Source organism: Hevea brasiliensis, chromosome 13, assembly GCF_030052815.1.
Source record: "Hevea brasiliensis isolate MT/VB/25A 57/8 chromosome 13, ASM3005281v1, whole genome shotgun sequence".
In the NCBI taxonomy this organism is placed as follows: Eukaryota; Viridiplantae; Streptophyta; class Magnoliopsida; order Malpighiales; family Euphorbiaceae; genus Hevea; species Hevea brasiliensis.
In genome coordinates, this window is record NC_079505.1 from 82,894,735 (window position 1) to 82,912,717 (window position 17,983).

The following is a 17,983-nucleotide window of genomic DNA, read 5'->3' on the forward strand; positions in this document are numbered from 1 at the left end:
ATTAGAGGTATTACAAGTATAATATAATTTCAACTATTACGGTTAAAAAGGGTTATGAATTAATTAAATTTCTTAAATGATAAGCAAGCATATCAACAACAAATCAAAAAAAAAAATCATATATTAATATGACACATGTTTAATGCAGTCTCACCTACTACAGGTTAAAATATGCAATAATTAAATTATTAAATAAAAAGTATATATATACAAACAAAAAGAAGGTGGTTCCATGCTTGAATTTCCTTTGAATTTTTATTAAAACAATGAAATATTTTAATACACAATAAAAATTATTCACATAAAATTTCTGAATATAATTTAAAAGAATTATATTTATGTATACAAAGTCAAAAGACAACACTGTTATGTGAAGTTATTTTTAATCTCGACAAAAGGTTTAAAGTGTTTTAAAACATGACAAAATTAAATTATTTACAGGCAATAAAAAATATTTTTATGTGCGTAAAGGTTAAAAAAGTGAAATTATTTTGAATCTCAATTAAAATATTAAAATATTTCCAAAATCAATAAAAAAAAATATTAACAAGAATTTAGAAAAAAAAAAAGGAAACATCTTTATGTGTGCAATGTCAAAATAACGCACCGTCACGTAAAGTTGTTTTGAATCTCAGCAAAAAATTTTAAATAATTTGAGATACAATAAAAATTATTCATAATTTTTTGAAGATAATTAAAAAGAAGTAAACATCTTTATGTGTGCAAAGCTAAATGTAAATATCTTCACATAAAGTTGTTTTAAATCTATGCAGATGGAATTAAATGTTTTGAGAGAAGACAAAATTATTTACCTTAATTTTTAGAAAGCAGTTAAAAAGAAATAAATATCTTCATTTATGTAAAATTAAAAGATAATTCATTCATATAAATATATCCAATATTGAAATTTTTTAAGACTTGAAATAATTCATTCATTTAAATTTGCGCAAGACAGTTAAAAAAAAAAAAAAGGAAATATCTTCATTTGAGCAAAATTAAAAGAAAACATTTTTAAATAAAATTGTTTTGGATCTCTAAAAATATATTGAATGCTTTGAGACACGAACAGAAATTAATCACGTGAAACTAAAAAGGCAAACACCAAGTTATTTTGAATCTTAATGAAAAAGTTGAAACATTTTAAGACACGACATGAAATATTCATGTGAATAAGGCAATTAAAAAGAAAAAAACATTTTTATATGTGCCAAGCTAAAAATAAACATTTTCACATGAAATTTTTTGTATTTTTACATAAATATTAAAATATTTTGAGATATGACTGGTAGGATAATAAAGATGTCTTTATCCTTGATCCTTATAAATTCAAATAGATTGTATGTATAGTCTTTTATTTACATTATGTATGTAAACTTATATGTAATATATTGTACACTTATTCAAATAATAAAGTTATCAAAAACTTTTCCTTAAATTTCAATATTTGACGACAACAATCATTCATGTAAATTTTCAAAAGACAATTAAAAAGAAAGAAACATCTTTATTTTGACAAAGATAATAGAAAATATTTTTACATAAAGCTTTTTAAATCTCTATAAAAATATTAAAACGTTCTAAGATAATTATTCACATAAATTTTCAAACAGTAGTTAAAAAAACAACTTATTTGTGCAAAGTTAAAAGAAAATATTTTTGTGTGAAGTTGTTTTAAATCTTTATAAAAATATTGAAATATTTTGAGATACAATAGAAATCATTCACATGAATTTTCAGAAGACAATTGAAAAGAAAAAAAAGTATTTGTTTGCACAAAGTTAAAAGAAAACATTTATTGTGTGATTGTTTTGAATATCTACAAAAATATTAAATTATTTTTGAAACACGGGAAAAATTATTTATAAGAATTTTTAAAAGATAATTAAAAAAAATCTTTATTTATACAAAGGTTAAAAAAAATATATCTTAGTGTGAAGTTGTTTTAAATCTTTATAAAAAGATTGAAATAAAAAATATGAGATAAATAATTTACGTGAATGTTTAAAGGGCACTTAGAAAAAATAATTTATGTAAAATAAAAAGAAAACATTTTTATGTGAAATTGCTTTAAATCTCCACAAAAAGAAATTAATGATATCGTCTCCATCAAACAAACTAATTCTATAGCATGATGAACCAACCCTCACAATTTTTATGGATTCTTTTGGTTCTCATAAACCCGAAAATTTTGGCACATGATAAGTTTTAACCCTCCAAATTAGGTCGTTCGATCCTCATCAGAATTCCATCAAAACTTATTTTAATATTTCTGATTTTTTTTATAAATTATTTAATACATATGCATTAAAAAAATATACATGTTTCTATATTTATGTGAAATTCTAATCAGTAATCTCATATATTTATGGATAAAATAAAAATATTATTTTGTAATGCATTAATTCAATCATTTCTCAATAAAAAAATAAATTTATAGTTTTTTTTCCTTTTAGGAGGATGTGAACTAATATATATATATATATATATATATATATATATATATATATATATATATATATATATATATATATATAATCATTTAAACTTTTGGAGCTGCTTGGATCTAAGATTTCTTATGTTTTTAAGACTAGTCTAGTTTGTAAATTACTAAATTTATCTTTCTCATTCTAATTTTATTAAACACAAGTTCTTTATATTCAGAAATGAATTATGATCAACACCATAAAGTGCTCATACATGTCTACGCTATCTATTTTATAATTTACATATAAAGATTTTAAACCTTAAAAAATCTCTCGTTACTTAATAAAACTTGCTCTTAAAAAGAAGGCAACTTCATTATTTAAAAAAAAAAAAAAAAACCTCCTGACACTCCTCGAACAGAAATCATCCTGAAAATGCATTTGCTCATGGTCACGGCATGCCAGTTTCACGTTTTACCACTAACCTTTGTGATTTATATTTATTCTCCTTTACGATTGTTGTTTGTTTCCTTTGTTTTGATCATGTTTGTAGCTTCTTAAAGTTAGTATATAGCAATACCATTACATTTTATACCAAACGCAGAATCTTTGGACATCATCTTCCTTTTAGGAACAAGGAATCTTATTATATTAGAAGGCTCTTCACTCTTGACCACCATAAAAATCCTGCTGTGATTGAGGCAAACAAAACTTGGTCATCTTCCAACAAACACCCCAGTAAGGTCTAGGCTGCTTCCCCCAAGTGATGCTTCCCACTCTATTGAGGCGGTCAAGATCTGGGAGAGTGCCTGCACAATTTCTCGCATCTCTGGTCGATTTAATGGATCTTCACTCAAACACCTCCTAGATATTTCTGCCATCTGCAATGGTGGGATGCAATACTTGTTGCATAAGAATTAACATAGACGTTTATGTGTTTGTATACATATAAAATGGCCTGGAAGAGGATTTCTAACCTCACACACTTCTTCCATGGGATAGCTTCCTCGGAGGTTAGCATCTACATTAGCTTCCAAAACAGTCTCTATGTCTTCATTCATGAATATTGTCAACATCTGATCACATTTCAAACCGAAAAAAAGAAAAAAATTGACATTAATTTTGGAGAAAGAGTACTAATTGATTATTAGGCTAGCAATTTCTCATGTAACATATAAAAAGTGGTCTTGTGGAGAACAGAAGCTCAATTATTGACTTACAAGTGTCACCAGTGCCTTCATCTTGTTTGGTTCCCGGTTATCACGTACAAGAGCGCGCTGACCAGTTATGAGCTCTGCTAGAACCACTCCGAATGCAAAGACATCGGTTTTAGAATTCATTTGTAGCTCCCGCACAGATCTAGTAACACAGCACCAGATGATAACTCTACCAACTGACTACGTAAAATATTGTAAAATATTGATTCAAGGTTATTAGTCAACTTTATAAGCCCAAGACTCACTCAGGAGCAATGTAACCTGGTGTTCCAACCAGGCGTGTTGCCATGAACTCTTCTTCACTTGATCGTTCTAGTAACTTTGCCAGCCCAAAATCTGACACCTAGAACAGAATTTAACTAGTACATGATGCTAGGAATAGTTTATGCAACACCAGAAATTAGCAATAACAAGAAGCAAGCTGAAAAAAAAATGACGATAACATGTGCAAATGCTGAATCTCTGAGCATTAAACTATATCATAAATAGTCAAATACCTTTGCCCTGAGTCCCTGATCAAGCAGAATGTTGCTTGTTTTTATGTCCCGGTGTACATACTGTGCCTTCGTGTGATCATGAATATATTCAATTCCTCTTGCAGCATCGACTGCTATTTGTGCTCTTGCAGTCCATGAAAGAGGGGTGTGACCTGATCGCTGCTAATTTCAGAAACATGTAGAAATAATGGGCTACAACATGATATAGATGTAATGTGTGCAGTGGATTCCTCTACCAAAAAATTTTCTCTAACTCATCCTGGAAAGCCTTTCTTACGAATTTCACATTCCTAATAAAATGTCTGCAGTTTCATGTTAATCACGTGAAAAAAATTTTAAGATAAAGCAGAATCAAGCCTCCTTAATACTGCTTATAATGTGTCTTAAACAGTTCTTTTCCTTATTGAGAAATATTGCCTTCGTGAAATCTTGAAAACAAAGAAAAAAACATCCATCACATGATCACCTTTTAGCAGAGGGTCATGGAGATGATCACTGAGTGACCCATTCTGAATATACTCATAGACTAGGTAAAGGTGATTATCCCCACTTGCATATCCCAGCAGCTCCACCTAAGGCATAAGGTTTTTATCATCAGAAATTGTTATACATTTATGCATTCATTTATTTTCAGAGCCTGCATCTACCTTTAGATATTATTTCTTACCACATTTATGTGATGTATCTTACACAGTACTTTGAGCTCCGCATAGAATTCCTTCGATCTGCTAGATTTCATTTTTTTTACTGCAACTTCCTGTTACAGATTTAGCATCTGATTTTTTGTATTTGATTTCAACTGAATATAGGCAGTTTGGTTAAATAATTTTCATGTACTGAAAATGACAAGATATCGTACCAGTTCTTTCAAAAAACCAAGATACACGCTCCCATATCCACCCTGTCCAATTTTCATGCTTATGTCGAAGTTACTTGTGGCCTTATCAATCTCATCCACACTATATACAACTGGCCTTTCAGATTCAAAGGTGACACCTGCACCAAGCAATTTTTGCTTCATGTGAGCTACAACTCATGAATGTAGTTGTCTTGAATTTATGGCAAACAAGTCATGAGTGTTTTTTTCCCCATTTTAGGGGATTGTTTGGGGTGCTGAAATGTTTGGTCAAATCCTAAACCTATTCGTAATTGGTATGCTGTTATCTATACAAAAGATGGCAAATTGATTTCAGAAAATTCAAGATTGTTATAGAATCCAGCTTGGATAATATGTAAACTTAACTTTGAAGAGGTACTCATATAAGACAGATCATAATGTTTTACCTTCAATATCAGTTTTCCGAAACTGGCTCTGTGAGGAAATTCTTGAGGGACTTCGGCATTTGTTGACTGATTTTAGATTTTCTTCTCTATTTTTGTGGTTTCTAATTCCCTTGATCAGGAATAGGATTAAAGTGCATAGTGAACATAATGTGGCCGCAGACAATATCGCAAGGATAATCGTCAGATGGTTTCTTTTTCCTGGCTTGACAACGAAAATTAAGAGTTTAGTTTGCTTGTGCTATAGAAAAACGTTCATCATCAGGTAAATGCAAATTCAATATAAATGCTGCCTGCAGAATAACAATTTAAAGGGTTCTCAGTCAGATAGGATTCTGTCTCAAGAGAAATAAGGCCTTAGGTTCAAAACTTAAGCGCAACAAAACACACTGAATTAGAAACACTACACTTGCAAAAGCAGGGAAAGTGTTGAATTATGCTAGATACACTTTTCCAAGCATTTCTGTCGTTTTCAGAATGAAAAGATATTGCATCCTTGATACAATTGAACCAAACTGCTTGGAAAAACACAGATTATCTACATTCTATTTAGATACTGAGCAAAAATTTAATTCACTTCATTTAAAAAAAATTAGCAACTACTAAAATTAATTACTAATCATTTTATGATTAATTTTATTATGTAACTAAGAACATTTGACGAACCTTGCTTTTGAGCTCGAATTCCATTCTTCTCCTTGGGAATGAATAACACCCATCCTACGTCGATGTAACCAGGATTTTGAGTCAATCTTTCATTTAAACCCTGGATTCCACTTAGTTTTGCTGTTAGAAGTTCCGCAATCCCTGACAGTGTATCATTCTCTTGAACTGTATATGTCACTATCTCTTGAGACTCTGCTTGAATGCATCCACATAAAAGGTGTATAGTGATCATATCTCCAGCAACAAATAACTCCTCTTCATTCTCAACTTTCCAAGCTTGGCCGCTATAGAGCATCCTTGTGATATTCATGAATGTATCACCTGATTGTACTCTATAAGGGGTGTCATAGAAGTACCCTTGGGTGCCATTTACATCTTTGCAAGTGCAAGGAACAGACACAAGATAGTCCTGTTTGAGGCCATGGGTGATGGGTTTAATGTTGGATGTGTTCACTGAGTAGAAAGAGGCTATTTGATCAATGGTAAGTCCTTCAGAGATGTGATATAGGTAGGAATTGCATGTCTGAATTTGGTCAGAGCAACTAAAAGGGTACACGAGGCTTGTCTTGGTCACAACATCGAAGGAGAGAACATTAGTAAAGACTGCAGCTAAGAGAAGGAGGAAGAGAAGGAGGTGGTGATTTTGGGAAGCCATCTTCATGACAGAAAATCAAAGAGATGGGATGAAGAACTAAACTTTTTGTGTTTTGACCCTTTAAGCATCTTCCTGAGGATATCAAATGAGCATAAAATGATAGATACTGATTTGTCATTTTCTTCATTGCAATATTTTCCATTATCAAATGCCAATTAATTTGGATTTTTTGCTGCATAACGGTATAGTTCTAGATTGAAGTTCAACCTTTTTTGCTTTTTCCCCCAAAGTTTGATGTTTTATTATTTGCAAACTTGAAAACTCTGTTAATGAGGTAGCATGTTGACCTTTTCTTATACTTGATGCTTTAAATGCTATCAAAGAGTCCAAGTGTGTTCTGACGTCTGGAAAAGAAACGTATGCATATTCACTTCTAAGCTCACACAAATTAGATGATGGTAAGCTATTTAATATGCTAATATTTTATTAAGTTGGGAGGGTGCTGAGTCCAAGAGTTGGCAGCAGAATCTTATTGTCATGATTGATAAACAAAGGGATCAATTTTCGAACATTACATTACAAACAGAGATGCCATTATTGCTCACGCATACTCTTTCACCCATGTCATTAATTCGTTCATTTCTTCTATTATATGAGCAGAAATTGCACTCTTCATTCTATCTGCTTTGTCCTTACCCTCAATTTGCAAAACAGTGTCTCAATGTACTTGGAACTTCATTAATGGAGTGCATGTATAACCTATCCTTCTTTCAATAATTAATAAATATTGATTAGTACATTTTTTGTTTTTTCATCTGCCTGCGGTGTAAGCATTTTTGTACTGATCTATTTGGACGGAAATGGAAGAAATAAATGTTCTTGGTAAATGTCAAATAGACTAGCATTATTACACATTTTGTAAGGATGAAGCTAGAAGCTTTTAGCTTTCAGCAATAGAGGCAGTTTTCTCAGGCTGATTATTTGGTTTGGCAAGTTATGAGAATGGTCTCATAGAAGCATGACATATTCACATCGGGTGAACAGTTTAATATCTTTTCCTTTTCAAATACACTAATTTCATTCTTTTCTGTATAACCATGCAGAACTGGAAAAAAAAAAAAAAAAGTCAGAGCAGCAAACTTATTGCTTCAGGTACCCAAGTTTAGAGCTCAGGCATTGGTAGAGGTGAGCATTCGGTTCAAACCGAATCAAACTGAACCGAATTAAATTATAAAAATCGAACCGTAAATTTTAGAAACCGAACCGAATCAAAATGGGTGAAAAATCTAATCGAATCGAATCGCTCTATTTCAGTTCGGTTCGGTTTAAACCGATCGGTTTGATTTTTTATTAATTTTTTAATTTAGACTTGATTTTCAAGTTATTTGGTCTAATTTTAACTTTGATTTAAACCTAATAACCATTAATCAATGAAATTAATCAATTAATATATATAAAATTAAATATAATTCATAAATTTTTCATAAAAATAAATCAATTCAAAAATCGATTCGGTTCGATTTAGTTTGATTTGACTATATAAATCACTATTCGGTTCGGTTCGATTTAACTGATTTTTTCTCTTCAAAACCGAACCAAACCGAAATAACTGAAATTTTTATAATTTAAAACCGAACCGAACCGATTGAATTTTAAAACCGAACCGATTGAACAAAATTAACTCGATTCGATTCAATTTTTCAATTTGAACCGAATTCTGCTCAGCTCTAGGCATTGGTGCTGCATAACAATCCACAGTCTTACCAGTAGCAAGCAAGTGATTATATGGGATGGGCCAACTCTTTTATGGTAACTGAAATGAAAACAGACTCTGTGAATGCACATATATCTGAGGCGCATATTGAAGCATCAACTTCATTTTCTTTTATTTTTTTGTTTGGTACATCCAGCATCCTGAAGAGAGGAGGGTTGCAGGGGTCAGATGGCTTTGCAACCATTAAGCTGTCCCTGTACCAAATTAGAGAATGCTTGATCATGAAAAACACTTGCCAGGACGCGGCAGAATATTGCAGAGTGCAGCGGCTCTAGATCTTGTGTTTTTCTGGTAGCATAGGGATTATTTCTTCGGTTAGTTTTTGAGCATTTGTTAGTGTAAATTTATTAGTCTATGTTCTTGTAGGATACGGTTTCAATATTGGGCTTTCCTTTTTGTGGGCAGAGCCAGAGGTCAATGAAGAGGAAGTGAGCCCTTATGCCGGGCCTTATCTTATAATATTTTGGGCTTCAGCCTTTTGACTTGATTTTCCCTCTAGGCGCTGAATATTATCGCCCAAATTCTCATCCATGATAAAATAAATCCATCTCAATTGATAGTTTTTATCATTGGCGAGTGGCTACCACCAGCTCCACTTATTTATTATAATAAATATATTTTTAAAAATTTATGTTGCATGACATTTTTTCCAACCTATTATTCTTCCTTTTCTATTTTTATATATTATAAATATATTAATTTAATAATATTTTATTTCATTAAAGTTTTAAAATTAATTTTATTAAATTTACTCTCAATAATCTTATTCCATTTAATACTCTTCATTTCTTCTTTAGATATTTCATGTTTTACCCATTAATTTTCTAAATTTATAAATAATATTTCACTTTAATAATATTTTCTCAGTATATTTTTAATCCTTAAATGTAACATATTTTACCTTGATTTTTATTTATTTAATTTCCCATCATTGTCAAATTGACTTACTAGATTATTTGTAATTTATAAACTTATATTTTTATTACACCATAAGTCCAAAATAAAGTTTTAATCAAACCAATTCAAGTATTCAAACTGTAATCTTATAAAATTTAAGATAATTATTGGAGATGGAAAAACATTGTTAAATTACGATGAACTCAAAATAAAATTTATTTGATCAACAAAGTAAGATACCCAAACTCAGCAACAAAAAGATTATACACAAAACCTAAAATTTGTCCTAGTCTCTGTGCAGAGACTGTCTTATTACATATAATATGTGTGATATCCAACAAACTAGCAAATATTTACCATACAACAACGCAACACTGAACACATAATATGACATCCATTGCCGTGAATAAATTATGTCCTGCCACCCTCTTGACCTCTTGTGACATCTTGGCCCCTTACAGTCTGGCCCAACTCTCTAGCCTTCTGGCCCGTCGTCTCCTGCAAGCGCCTCTTTGCCTGTTCCATCTGCTGCGGCAGTTTTCCCCTCATCTCCCGAATATAGTTTGCCATCCACGACAAGGAAGAAAGTGCAGTGATCCCAAAAGCTCCAGATGCCAAGAACCCCACCACCGCTAAGCCAATGACCAAGGCTGCAGGGACCAGAACCGGGCTGCAAACCACGAAAACTGGGGTCGTAATCGCCAGCCCAATGAGTGTCCCAGTGAGAGTAATACCTGCAAGGAAGAGGAGGGTGCCACTGAGAGGCAACAGGGTGACCACCGCTATAATCTGCGAAGTTGAAGGGCCGCCACCCTTTTCAGGGAAAACGCCGTTTAAGCCTTCCATGCCAGGCCTTTGCTGTTGGTGTTTAGGGTCAGCCATGGAAGCTTAGTTAATTAAAGCTATTGTAAGCTTTCTGGGAAAGTATAGAAAGAAGAAAAGTAGGTTGGAGAATTGCAGAGAGAAATGGTGCAGAAGGAGAAAGGGGTGGGGTTTGAATTTAAGGAGAAGGACATGTTGACACGTTGAACCAGAAGGCACGTGTTGTGTAGATGGGGTGTGGAGAGTTGCATGATGAGTTTGTCCTTATAGTACGTGTTTGAGAACATTTCTTGCCTCCAGATTGTTCATTTTTATGGTTGCTGCTGGGGACAGGAGTAAAATTAAATCAAATTAAAGTAATTAACCCACTTTTGGTTGAGCAATGGACCAATTCTTGTATGCATTAATGAAATTTAAACATTACATAAATCTTTATCAGTCAAGATTTTCTCCATCGATAAAGTTCAAAATTTATTTTGAAGCCGATGAGGGTTAGAGGGGTGAATTTGCTTTTACCTGATTTAATCAAAATATTCTGCCAGAAAAAAAAAATGAATTTCTATTTTCCGTTTGCATAAAATATATATATATATATATATTTTGGGGTCTTCAATTTATAATTATGGCAGTGATTCTTTCTATGTACTCTGAGCATATGAGACAAATTTTTTTTTCCTAGCGTCATCTGAATCTGAGTATTTAATTGTCCGTATTTTCAGTATTGAATAAGCAAAAAGGCAATGGCAGAATTCAGCTCGAAAATCAATTGGAATTAATTAAATTTAATTTAAAATTGAAATTAATTAATAATTCATGAATTTAAATTATTTTAAAAGAGGACGTGTCTGAATAAAATTTAAATTAAACTAACAATTTATTTTGATTGGAGTTTTTTTTTTTTTTAAATAGCCAAAAAATTATTAGAAACTTAAATCGAATTAAAACTAAACCATTTTCATATCAAAACAATCTTTAAACCAATCTTATGCGGTGCATTAACAATTCAAATTACTGAAACGGTCCAAATCGTTGCTGGGTCTAGCAATAGGCAGTGAACTTTTTGAACCAGTTAGTGTATTGCATAGTAAAAAATTTACGGGAAAATTCTAATTTGATTTTTGAGTTTTGCCTCATATCATATTTTAATTTTTAAATTTTAAATTTTAAAAAATAAATTATTTAATCTTTATAATTTTAAGGTAAATTTCAATCGTTCATAAAAAAATTAAATTATTTTATATATTAAAATTATATAAATTAAAATGTAATATAATATAATTAAATAATTAATTTTTAAAAATTTAAAAATTAAAATATAATATAAAATAAAATATAGAGATGAAAATATAATATAAGGCTTGGTGGAAAATGGGTAGCCTTAGCCTTCGTTTTCACTCCCCTGCTAGTTGTTGGGAGTGTTCGGTTTGATTTAATTTAAAATTTAATTAAAAATTGAAATTAAATTAAAATTTTAGTATAATTTTGATTTGATTCTTTATATTTTAGTTTCAGTTTGGTATAATTTTTTATTTTTCATTTTTGATTCGATTGCATTGTAATTTTTTATTTTTAAAATAATTTTATGTAATTATTTTTTTAAAAAATTATTTTTAAATTAATATTTATATTTTAAATTGAATTATTAATATTTAAATATTTAATTATAAGATGACTATATAATTTATGATTAAATATATTATATAATATAATAATATAAATATATCATATAATAAATATTTTAATTATTTATTAATCATATAATATTTAACTATAAAATAAAAATATAATTAAGAATTAATATATATATATAATATAATAATATATTTATAATTAAAAATAATAAAATAATTTAATATATTTATAATTAAAATTATTAAAAAAATATAAAAAAATAAAATATAATATTAAATTATATTTAATTCATAATTATATATACATAAATAAATATATATATATATAATACTATTAAGAATATATAATATATTTAAAAAATATAAAAAAATATACAATTTAAATTAAATTTTAATATAATTTTAATTTAATTTTTTAATAAAAAATTAATATTAAATTAAAATATTAAAATAAATTTAATTAAAAATAATTTTTAATTTAATTTAGTTCTCCAAGAATAATGCGCAGCTTTACTGGCTGCTGCTATAAAATATAATGAGGGCATGTGATTGTGATGGTACTTGTACTAGAGAATTGGCCATGCTCCTATCCACCTGCCCGCACGGCCTATCTATCGATGACTTCTGCTGGGCTTTTCTTTTGCCCTGGGCTGCTGCAGCTGCAGGGCATTTTGTTTTGAATGCTATAAAGTATATCTATAAGCTAATGCCATATTAGCACTCTTTGACAAAGTTATTGATACTATCTGTTAGTACCCACTCTCGCTGACTAGTGCCATTCAAGGACTCAAGGACAAATTTCAGTGCTCAACTTAAAATCTTATTACATATTACAAATAACTCATAATTTATTTCTGATTAAATAAAAACATAATTTGGATATTTAATTTGTGAAAATTGATTGAATAAGAAATTTTTTTTTTTTTTTTTTTTGGGTTGGTTTCCAAATGTGTTGGCCACTGCCTCAGTGAAGAGCGGATTTAGATGAAAAGAAGTGGGACTCATAATTAAGAGTTGATAATAAAAAATAATTATTCATCTAATTTTTCACTTTTAAAAAATGGTTATATAAAAATTGAAGTACGTTCAAATAAAAAAGATAAATTAAAAAATTTTTTTTCCATATCTTTGTATGGAATTTAAGTCAATTGAAATTAAAAAATAATCTTATAATTATTATATTTTAACGAAGGTTTAACTGTTTTCTCTAATGTTGTCTATAATATTGAAAGTATGTTTTTTTTAAAATGAAAATTATAAAAATTTGACTATCAAATCGAATATAGAGCAATTATTTAATAATTCTTTAGTTACATATTTAAGATTATAATAAGAATGTTATGTAATTATTTTTCTTTAATTTTTATTTTATTGTTATTATATATAAAAAAATTTATATGAATTATAATTTTCAATATTTTTATTTAAATTAAGTAAAATAATTTCTTATCCCACTTAATCAATTTCTTAACTCCGCCTTTATGTCAATGAACAAATCAAATTAACATGCATAAACTAAAAGTTTAAAAAAACAAAAAAAAAATCTCATTTGTGAAATGGGTATTAAAATATAAGAATAAATTAAATAGTTATATTAGATTAAATATTTATATACAATTAATTAAAATAAAATATACAAATATTTAATATTTATTATATTCATTTTCATATTAAATTAAGCGTATAATAACCGTACTTATTCAAAAATTAGAATCCCCACATACATCTCCATGCTCGAAATTCCAATGGATTAGAATTATGAACATGAAAGACCAAGAAAAAAGAACACATTTACGTCTAAGAGCATTAGCCAAATAGCTACGTATGTATTAACAGCCCTATAGTTGAAACATTTATGAGGTAAGTTTGATTCGAGTGTGTGTGTGCTTTTTAAATTTTATTTTAGGATAATAATAATAATAATAATAATGAACAAATATATGCTAAAGAAAGATATCATACATATATAAAAATTAAAAAATAATTAGTAAAGGTGATATGCTAACTCATTTGTGAGAGCCATTTTCATCAAGTCAAAACCTGGCCATATTCCAAATGAACACTTTCTGCGCATATGATTAGAGCTGGTATTCTTTTCCCTTATTGTTCAAAGTTTACAATTCTTTGAACAATTACATATTCTTATTCTCTCCATATATATTAGATTTGGACTGCTCTCCATATCTTCCCATTATATATATATATATATATATATATATAAATGATATGGCCAGTGATCTGCTTTGCAAATCCAATCCCTAAAGACAGAATATATGAATCAAGAAAGTGCAATTTTTTAACCCATTATCCTATACTAATTTATACCCACGCCTATGGCAACTATCATGCCCATCATCATTTGGTGATCTGAACAACATAAACACTTTCTATAAAGGTAATATTAATAATATTATTAATTAGCCACATTAATAACCCTTTTTCTAGAACCCATGTATATGGTTTGTTTTAAGAGTACTGTTTTATGAGTTAGACGATTTCAATAGCTTTTAAATTAAATATTTATTATAATATTTATGCGTACTCAATATATTTATTATTTTAATTATATATATTAATTAATTTATAAATAAATTTTATAATATTTAACTTATCATTTTTATATAAATTCGAATTTATAACTGTTATACCCTTCTTTAAAATACCTTTTTCAAGCCATTAATAATAATAATAAAAAAAAGCACTGCATATTTTATTAATAGTTTGATATGCTTATGGCTGTCTTTGAATTTTTGCATTGAACTTGCAGTGCATGTGTATATATATGCACCTTTTTAAATTTGGAGTTAATAAATTCAAGAAGCTTGCTTCGACAAAAAAAAAAAAAAAAAAAAAAAATCAAGAGGCTAAATAGCATACCCATTAGATTTGGATCGTGATGCACTTTCGAGGCTAAAGTTGGATAAAGGCTGTATCCGAAGATGGGTAACATGATTAGTCTAGCATTTGTTTAATACTGCATATATTTCTCTCCTCTTTTTTTGCATTTCTTTTATCTGATTGATATCCAATTTATTATTGTTCATTTTCATTATCTCTAAGCAAAAAGAAGAAAAAGGTCTAATATTAATGGTTTTGTGCTTCATATATATATATATATATATATATATATATATATATATATGTATATGTCAAAGTTGAGAAAGATATTCACTTTCCGACATTCATATAATTTGAGTAAGAAGATGACATATCAAAGAGATTTTTTTTTCAATTATTTTTTTTGCCCTGCGTTGATGGATAATTAGTAATAGTGTGATGTTATTTTTATTTTGATGGATATCTTAAGACTAACCCTCTTGAATTTTACCCCACATGGAAAAAAAATATATATATATTTCTCCTATATAATTTTGCATCAATTTTTTAATGGATGGTCATAGTTCCCTCATTAATTTGGTACTAATTGACTGATCACCAATCACTGGAATTGAAGTCATTCTGCTCCAAACTTTTGTGTGTAAAAATGGGACACAAATAACACATCAAAGACCATATTATTACACATAAAAAAGTTTTTGCATTAATTACACATATAAAAGACCCAAATGATGCGATCTCCAAAATCCCGCGAGGAGGAAGCACACAAGCACAATAATTTTACTTTTTATCTCAAGAGTGTAAAAAAATAAAATAAATTTTTTGAAAAATAAAGTAAAATAATGAAAAATAAAATATAAAAATTAACTTCATTTTGCTTAAGAGGAGAGGAGGGCATAGTAAATAATGGTTTAATAAAATTATATTATTTGACTGAAAAGTATGAGAAGATAAGATTAAATATAGTATTATATTTTAAATATCTTCAATATATAAAAGATACATTTTAATATTTAAATAATGATAAGCATGAAGTTTTTTAAATTTATTGAAGATAATATGGATCTTCAAAAATCCAGACCAATGACCCCCTAAGGTCTTAATTCAAGTTTCAATTAGAGATGAATGAATAAAACAAAAACTTAGAAAATTCATTAATTTAGAGAATTAAAAAAGTGAGGATTTTATTTTAATTTTCTTCAAAAAAAATTTACTCCTTAATAAATGATTCATATACTTATTATTTTAAAGATACATACATTATCTTAAAAACTTTCTTCTAAATAAAATGTAAAAAAAAAAATAAAATAAAGGAGAATTTTTTTAGGGAAATAAAAAAAAACTGAACTTTAAAAATTTTTGCAATTCCACCCTTAACTAAAAGTATTACAATTAAACCCCAAATAATGAAGGATTGTGCAATTTCACCCTAAACAAAAATATTTCCGGTGAATCCCTATACTATTGAAGATTAAGCTATTAAAACTTAATCATATGAACTATCAAAACCCCATGTCTACAAAGAACAATTGTTTTAGATGTCACTTCATAGCTTTGGACAGGGGAAATATTATTCACATACATGGAAGACATTTTTTATAAGCTTTGAATTAAAGAATGGAAGAAGAATGTTTGTTAGAGAAGCAATCGATGCGCAACAATAGAAAAAGAACAAAAGAGAGAAAGAAAGCTGTCAATTTTTAAATTTGGGGGTTAAAAATTGAGATTTGATTTTAAATTGACATTTTTTTTTAGTTCAAAGTGGAATTGCATAACCCTCAATAATTCATTATTTAATTAACAATTTTTTTTAGTTCTAATGAAATTGCAAATTTTTTAAAAGTTTAGGTTTTTTTAGTAATTTTCCTTTTTTTTTTATAAGCAAAAAAGGCGAACTATTTTTTGTTTTTGTTGTGGTAGGACATAATAGGACCCGCACATCCTGTAAGAATAGGTTGTCCTATCGAACCATTTTCACCTGCTCTTTGCTTCTTACTCACGTCTTTGCAGTTTTGCAGATCAGAGAGATTGATAGGTTTGATGGATTCTGAATCGGTAACTGTTGCATTCTTTAGTCTTAAAAAGCTCGGCAATTACTCCAGAAAAGCCTTATACTTCTCTCCACTCTGACTTGCCCTTCTGATCCTGCAGTACATACATCACACCCACCGCTTAAACCCTCTTTCCATATATATGAACACATTCCAAATTAATATAATTATATGGTGGAGAAATCTGGAGTTCAGAGATAGAGATTAGATTTGTTGCCCCAAGAATCGCAAGTAAGAAAAAGGTAAGGGTTTGGAGATCTCGAGAAAGTGGTGCCGGATGAGGAGGCGATGAATTGGAGGACAACAGACGTGCCTTTTTTTACATCACTGAAACTGCTAACCCCAAATCCTGAGACGATTGATAGGGAGAGAGAGAGAGGACAGTTTAACTTTTCTTGATCTGTAAGAGTGTTACACTTACAGTGTCTATATATATGCGCCACAGCGAAAGAAGATATGGATAAACAGTGCTTATCAGTTCATTGTGGGGTCTAAGGGTGTCTGACAAAAAGTGGAGTAGAAACAAAAGAGATGGTCGGGTTTAGTGATGAGAGATTTGTACTGCTACATTAAAATGACACATGAATGAATGTTAGCTATATGTATGAGAAAGAAAGGAAAGAAGAAAGAAAGTAAGAAAGAAAGAAAAAGGATTGAAAAGAATTAGACACTCGAAGAAAATAAGGAAATTCAAATGTCATCTGTCACTCAGACCACACATAAAAGAGCAACTAAGAATATGCAGTATATCATGATTGCTGACCCTGGATGACTGTTTTTAAGTGCAATTTCAAACCCTAACCCTAAAATTTTCTGGGTTAATTTTCTTTCCCCCATTTTTTATTTTTTTTAGAAAAAGGAATAATTGTCACAACAACATAATATATAGCTTTTTTTTCTTGATTTTATGGAAAGTATCTTCATATTTCATATATAAAAATAATGGAGGAAAATGATCAAGCTAGAAAAAGAAAAGTTGCAACTTAAAGCTCGAGGACAAAATATGAGTGAGAGAGCGCAGAAGGCACCGTATTGTCTAGCATATATTGTGGATGATTAAATGGGTGAAGGGGCTTGGTGAAACAAAAGCTGAAAACCTCTTACATGGAAGAACAGCTACTTTTTATGAATCGGATCCAATGAGGGGCAATAAACTGTGACTTACTGTTTTGGATATTTTTTGCAACTATAGAAATGAGAGGTGAGAGGCTGGTTTTTCATCACAAGCTTAAAAGGGCCTGTACAAATTTAAGCCAACAGATTCATATACCCTTTTCTTTAATTATCTGAA

The 17,983-nt window shown here is 29.2% G+C and overlaps 2 protein-coding genes across 2 annotated transcripts; both read right to left on the reverse strand.

Moving 5' to 3' along the window:
* Nucleotides 1-2,986: 2,986 nt before the first annotated feature.
* On the reverse strand, nucleotides 2,987-6,935 carry LOC110664021 (lysM domain receptor-like kinase 3). Its single transcript, XM_058132552.1, has 10 exons — nucleotides 6,085-6,935; nucleotides 5,422-5,619; nucleotides 4,997-5,133; nucleotides 4,805-4,894; nucleotides 4,604-4,709; nucleotides 4,138-4,289; nucleotides 3,886-3,983; nucleotides 3,644-3,782; nucleotides 3,401-3,499; nucleotides 2,987-3,304 (listed from the first exon to the last, which is right to left on the reverse strand). Exons 1-10 carry the CDS (start codon nucleotides 6,743-6,745, stop codon nucleotides 3,140-3,142), a joined length of 1,845 nt encoding a protein of 614 aa, XP_057988535.1. The 5' UTR covers nucleotides 6,746-6,935; the 3' UTR covers nucleotides 2,987-3,139.
* Nucleotides 6,936-9,542: 2,607 nt separating this feature from the next.
* LOC110656097 (oleosin H2-like) lies at nucleotides 9,543-10,334 on the reverse strand. The gene has a single exon (XM_021812671.2). It carries the CDS (start codon nucleotides 10,230-10,232, stop codon nucleotides 9,762-9,764), a length of 471 nt encoding a protein of 156 aa, XP_021668363.2. The 5' UTR covers nucleotides 10,233-10,334; the 3' UTR covers nucleotides 9,543-9,761.
* Between the last annotated feature and the right edge of the window lie 7,649 nt (nucleotides 10,335-17,983).